General features: G+C 49.7%; 1 protein-coding gene across 1 annotated transcript; it reads left to right on the plus strand.

Moving 5' to 3' along the window:
- The first annotated feature begins 1,716 nt into the window (after positions 1–1,716).
- Positions 1,717–2,637, plus strand: LOC140216603 (uncharacterized). The gene has a single exon (XM_072286978.1). It carries the CDS (start codon positions 1,717–1,719, stop codon positions 2,635–2,637), a length of 921 nt encoding a protein of 306 aa, XP_072143079.1.
- Positions 2,638–6,611: the final 3,974 nt, after the last annotated feature.

Consider the following 6,611-nt stretch of genomic DNA (forward strand, 5'->3'; position numbering starts at 1 on the left):
TGCTACAGTGTTCATTGTCAGCCTTACGGCGTGGTCCGGTTGGTGTTTGAAATCATAGAAGCCATGCACCGCTTGATAGGGATAGGACAGGAAATAATTTTTCAGTGGCTACCACGTCGCTGCGGTATAATCAGCAATGAACGTTCGAGCTGCTGGTTTAGCACATGCAGAACCCAACCGCCTTTCGATCCAGCTATCTAGGACAGATGCTGCAAGGACGCTCCGCCTACTTGCACGCCAATGCACTACATCGAAGCGCAATGAACCACATTTTATGCACGCCCGTTTATACACCCTGTATCCAACCGTAAGCCTCCGACTTCCACCAAGACTTCCCCCAAGAGACGCAACCCTTTTGCGTAGGCTATGGTTGGGCGTCGCGTTTACCAAAGCATACGTGTTCCGCACAGGGATGGACGAAACCACTGCATGTGGCGATTTCGGCGACCTGGAAACAATTCGCGATATTCTGTGCTAGTACCCGCAGTATATCGTGCAGAGACAATGGCTTTCAAACGTGCTGAACCAGTTGGACAACCAGCCTCTGTCGGAAGAAATAATTTTACAACATCCATGCCACTTAACATCGCATAAGGAGGCCGTGCAAGCGCTACTGAGCTTCTTGAGATCGACAGGCCTTTGTGAACACGTGTGATTGGAACTCCTTTTCTGTGACCTGTTTTCTGTCTTTTTCTTCTCTCGCTCTTTATCGCCTTTACAACCCCTATATAGTTTGTTTTCTAACTGATAATCAGTTGCAGTTTTTCGAATGAAACATCAAGTTTTGATGAACATGCTTGTTGGCGGTATTCTCCACGAGCGCAAAAAGAGCGCTTGCCGTAGGACTCTGCCCACTCGAAAATTGTTAAGAGAGGTATAGCGACACTCTGGCTAAGTTTCGCGCTTAGAAGAACGTGTGTTCACCAGCTCCAGTCTAGTTTCCAGCATAAGGTCCAGCGGCTTTTAAATGCCGGATTTCCTCGTTCAGTCAGCCGCTGGGTGGCAGAAACCTTGCTGCAGATGTTCAAACGCAGCAGTAAACCCAAGGAAAGTGAGGGAGGTGAGCAGAATTGCCGAAGAAAGGCTCAGGTGGCACCTTATTACCACACGGCAAGCGGCAACCTCAAGAAGGCGGCAAACAGGTATGGGGTACCTGTTGCGTTTTCAGTCTCGAACAAACTGGCTCGCCTATGCCCGCGAATCACGGCGTGTACACTGCAAACGTGCAAAGTCAAGCACGCAAAACGCTACCTGGAGATGTTCTACTGCTGTGAGTTACCAGATACCGCTAAGTTGCGGGAAAACCTTCGTCGGGCAGGCTGGCCGTTGTGTGAACGACCGAATGAGGTAACACGCAAACAACATAAAAAGGGTATGAACGTCCATCTATCTGCGTATATCAGATCGTGCTGCTGTAAACTACGTTTTTCTGGTGTGAGAATCTTATGTTCCAGTAGAGATAAAAACCCGCGGGAACTGTTAGAGGCAAATGAAATTCATATGTGTTGTGAATCAGCATGCGCCGCTGACACGTGTTTGTTTTGTTAGATTCACCGGCCTTGCCTCTTGTGAATCGGCAGTGGCTGCGGCTGACGTCACAAGATAAAGACTATAAAAGCTACACTAACCTTCAATAAAGCGCTCGTTCCTTGCCAACTGCATCTCGAGTTACTTCAGTGGCGACGAGGCTGCCCACCACCGGGCCGTGCCTGCTCCATGGCGGCCCACGCCGGACCACCGGGTTTCGACGAAACGGAAGACAGTTGGGACGCCTACCAGGTGCGTCTGCAGTCCTACGTTGAAGCTTACGGTATCGTCGACTCGAAGGAACGACGAGCCCTGCTAACGGCAGCCTTAAGCACGGCAACAGTCGGCATAATAACGGTACGGTGCGCGCCGGCGAAGATTCAAGACTTTACCTATGAGAAGCTGCTTGAACTGCTGGCAGAGCACTTTGCGCCACAGGGCAACGAAATAGCGGAGTCTTACAAGTTCTTCACCAGATGCCAGCGTCCCGACGAGTCAACGAAGGACTTCATTGTGGAAATTCGGAAGAAGGCCTGCAGTAGCAACTTTGGCGAGGCACGGGACAGGATGCTACGAGACAGACTTGTTTGTGGTCTACGTGATACCGGCGTTCGTCGGAAGCTTTTGGCCAGACCTTCGCTGACGCTGAAAGAAGCCGAAGATATAGCGTTAGCAGCAGAGATGGCAGCTCTCAACGTTGATCACATGGAGAGGACACAGGATTATGGCGACGTCCATGCTGTGAGGAGCAAGGTGCAAGGTCAACCGTATTACCACAAGACTCATCCGAGCACTTCTCGACCAAGCGAAGACGTCGTTTGCCCGTGCTGTGGTAGCACTAAGCACAAGGCAGCAAAGTGCAAGTTTCGCCGGGCGGAGTGTTTTCGCTGCCGACGTAAAGGGCACCTAGCTAAGATGTGTGTATGGAAACAAGGGGTGGCCCTTTGTAAGGAGCATTCTTCAGAGAGCGACGGCAACGAACTTTGTCTACTGAGTTTGTACACTACGTCGGTAAACTTGGTCAAGCCTGTGGTTCGCACCCTCTGCTGGAGCGGAATTCCGCTGACAATGCAAGTGGACACCGGATCGCCTGTCTCCATCATTACGTGAAAAACATACTGCAAGCATCGGCATGCCTGGCCTGCGCTCCGCGAGACTTCCTTGCAGTTGTCCTGCTTTCTTGGCAAGCTGCCCGTGAGGGGTCAGCTGAAACTTCCGGTCTCGTACGCGGGAAAGGCCCTAGATGCAACTCTAACCGTACTGCAATGCGATGGCCCGAACTTGTGCGGGCGAGATGTCATCAGCGCATTTGAGCGTAGCGGAAGGCCCGTCTTCAGCATTCTCGGCGAAGAAACCTCCGGTGAGCAAAATGTCCCTGACAGTACTTTGGTTAGCGCACTCTTAGAGGAGTTCGGCGATTTGTTTACGCCAGGTCTAGGGCTAATTGATGGCCCTGCAGTTCATTTGCGGTTGCGGGAAAATGCGATGCCGCGGTTCTGCAAAGCACGTTCTGTGCCGTATGCATTGCGGGAGCAAGTGTCAAATGAAATAGACAGACTTGTTAAGCATGGCATTCTCTCGCCTGTCGACAGTGCAGAGTGGGCCACGCCTTTGGTTCCCGTTATCAAAAAGAATGGTTCCATTCGGTTGTGTGGCGATTTTAAGGTGACCGCAAATGCTGCATGTGTCACGGAGCAGTACCCATTGCCAAAAATAAGGGATATCTTTGCAAACCTAAACGGTGGTGAAGTATTCAGCACCATCGACTTGAAGGATGCTTACAGTCAGTTGCCGCTTGACGAGGAAACGAAGAAGATATTGGTCGTAAACACTCCGAAAGGCCTGTTTTGCTTTAATAGGCTTCCTTTTGGTGTAGCCTCTGCTCCTGCGATTTTTCAGAGACGTATGGACGGCATCCTGCAAGGCATTCCGGGCATTCAAGTGTACCTGGACGATGTGGTAGTCGCGGAGAAACGCGGCAACTGCGAGACGCTGCGTGAAGTTTTCAGACGTTTCCGGCAACACGGTGTCAAGCTGAATCCGCAGAAATGCAAGTTCCGACAAGCAGAAGTTGAATTTCTGGGACATCGTATAAATACGAACGGATTGTTACCTAAGATGGACAACATTGCTGCAATAATGAAAATGCCGAAGCCAACCGGTGTTGCGGAACTACGGGCGTTTTTGAGCTTCGTGACCTACTACCACTCATTTCTGGGAAACATGGCTCATAGAGAAAGGGATTGAACAAGAGCGGACACTCGGCGAAAATTGGAAACAGGAAACACGTCACGCTATAGTATTAACACCGACGAATTGGGGGCGCGAGCATCGAAAAAAAGAAGAATGTGAAATGAGATTAACAGAAATTGCTTTATTTTTTTATTCTTTCTCGGAAAAATTAAAAATATCTGCGTATAAATTAAATTAATCTTTGCGGCTTACTTCCGTTGCCTAGCGACAGGCGAACCGGCGAATGACGAGCCAGATGTTTGCGTCATTCGTCAGACACACCGCCGAAGCGAGACCGGCCGCGCATCTGAGCGTTGGACTGTTCGGGCACCCGTCTGCCTGTTTTTCTATATTGGGATTTAGCCTGGTTTGGTGGCCTCCCGGCGAATTATTGCGTTCATTCGGAACTTCGACATGGCAGCACTGCACTATCGGACTACGGCAAGGTGAGAAACTTTGTTCGACAGTCTGCGACGCACTTCAAGCAATTAGGCTTACTGCCCGGCACCTAGGCTAGACTTGTGACGCAGTTAACGAAAAACAGCGTGGCCGTCGTCGAGCTGTTAATTTGAATTAATGAATCGTACTGGGAGATGTTTGCGACGCTTCCTATAAGCCCCAATATTACTTTGACAAATTTCGGTAGTTTTTGGGCACGCTAGTCGCACAGGGTGCTGTGACGCTGTTTCGCGTGTACTGAATTTTACTGCGACAAGTTTTGGCGCTTTCTCTGACTGCCAACATTATTGAAACTAATTTCATTACTTTTTGGGCTACCTTTCGAGCGCAGTGGGCTCGCCTGGCGCTGCGACTCGGTTAGCGAAAATCAGCTCGGCCGTAGTGCGCGGTTTCGCGCTTTAATGCACTGACTAGTTCATGGCGCTTTTCTTTCTCTGACGCCCAACATTGTTGAAAATTATTTTCGATACCTTTATGTTATGAGGCCCGCTCGCCGCGCCTGTTGTGACGCAGCGAAAAGCAGCTCGGCCGTGGTGACAGTTAGTTTGGCGCGTACTGAATCTTACTGCGACAAGATTGTGGCAATTTTTATGTCCCCGCAACAATTTAAGCCTTCTTTTGGTACTCGCGCTTGTCGAAAACGCGACGAGCAATCGTCAAGAGTGATAACACGGGAGTGCGTTGCTTGCGCCTGCAGAACGCACAAGAGATAAGCCAAGGAGCTCAAACGCCACGAACTAGTGACTCGAGAATTCTGTTTTCTCGACGGCACCCACGCATTTTGTCTTGAGTGCGAGTAGAAGGAATTCTGCGAGCTTCCAGCATGCTCTGGTTGAGAGCCTGTGTTGTGGCCACCTGTGCATTCGTAGCGTACTATCGCGTCGGTTGTAGCCAAGTTCGCGAAACGCGCCGTTGCCCGCGCATTGGTGCTATTAAAGTGCAGGAAATAAGTATTGGGAAGAGGGGAATACTTGGAATTAGAATGTGTTTTTGGTATGTACGGTATTGCTTGCCTGAGTCGGGTATTTTCTACGCAGAGTGTGAAAATACGAACTGCATTTGTTTGTAATGCCGCCCACTCACCACTTTCGCACGCTTCGCCTCTACTGGCATTATTCTTGCATGTTAACACCAAAATAACACTTGTAATTTTTTTCAGCTCACGTCGTCTGGTGGATCTTCCTGCGGAAACTACTGCTGCTTACCTGGTGCCACAACGTTATATGAATGGACAAAAAGCCCGCGACGAGCATTTACAAAGAATAAAATAAACGTAAATTTTTCCTCATTTCACAAGATGTCTTGCGTCTTTATGAAATTGCACGTGGCACATATTCAATGGAGGCTTGTGAAGATCGTTCGCAATCAATTTTACTTCATAAAACGATTTGAAAATAAATGTTTAATAAATAAAAAATAAATATATAAATAAAAATTTGCTGCAAGAGCAAAAAAAAGGGGAGCCGGCGTGACGCGCACCAGCTAGTATTCAAAACGCGCGCGCACAAAACCGAAACCGGAAGTGTGCTTCAGGTTTTAACACCCACGGCTTGGTGCGCTGCAGTCAATTCGGCCGCTGGGCTCTATGGGAGTGTCCGCTCTTGTTGTATTCCTTTCTCTATGCTTGGCTACTGTTCTAGAGCCACTGCATGAACTGCTAAGAAAGAACACACGCTGGCAGTGGGGAGCGAGACAAGATAACGCGTTCCGAGCAACAAAGCGGCTGCTAGAGGAAGCTAAGTTCTTGGCGCACTACGATCCAAGTAAGCCGCTTATCTTGGAAACCGATGCGTCGTCGTGCGGCGTCGGCGCAGTGCTATATCACAGAATAAATGGGCAAGATCGACCAATTGGGTTCCGGTCGCGAACGCGTTCAGCTGCTGAGCGTAATTACGCGCAAATTGAAAGAGAGGCATTGGCAGTTGTCTTCGGGGTTACAAAGTTCCGGGAATATCTGCTCGGGAATCATTTCACGCTTGTTACAGATCACAAACCTCTTCTGAGCCTTTTCAGCCCCGACAAGCCCGTTCCCGCCATGGCCGCTGCCCGGATTCAGCGTTGGTCCCTCTTGCTAAGCGCCTACAACTACAAAATTCAGTTCAAGCCAGGAAAGACATTGATTCCTGCAGACACCCTCAGCCGTTTACCGGTGAGACAGGAGCATAACAACACTAAGGCTGCAGAAGATGATGCTCGTGAGTATGTTCTTCTGACCGATCACCTCAATACCTGTCCTCTGTCGGCGAGTGACTTGGCTAGAATGACTGTTGACGACAGCGACCTCGCGCAAGTCCGTGATTACATTCAGAATGGCTGGCCACGGTACTTGCAACCGGCTTAGGAGCCGTTACGCGTGTACATGCACAGGAAAGACGAACTAACGTACAGCCACG

The sequence above is a fragment of the Dermacentor andersoni genome, chromosome 3 (assembly GCF_023375885.2).
Source record: "Dermacentor andersoni chromosome 3, qqDerAnde1_hic_scaffold, whole genome shotgun sequence".
Classification (NCBI taxonomy): Eukaryota; Metazoa; Arthropoda; class Arachnida; order Ixodida; family Ixodidae; genus Dermacentor; species Dermacentor andersoni.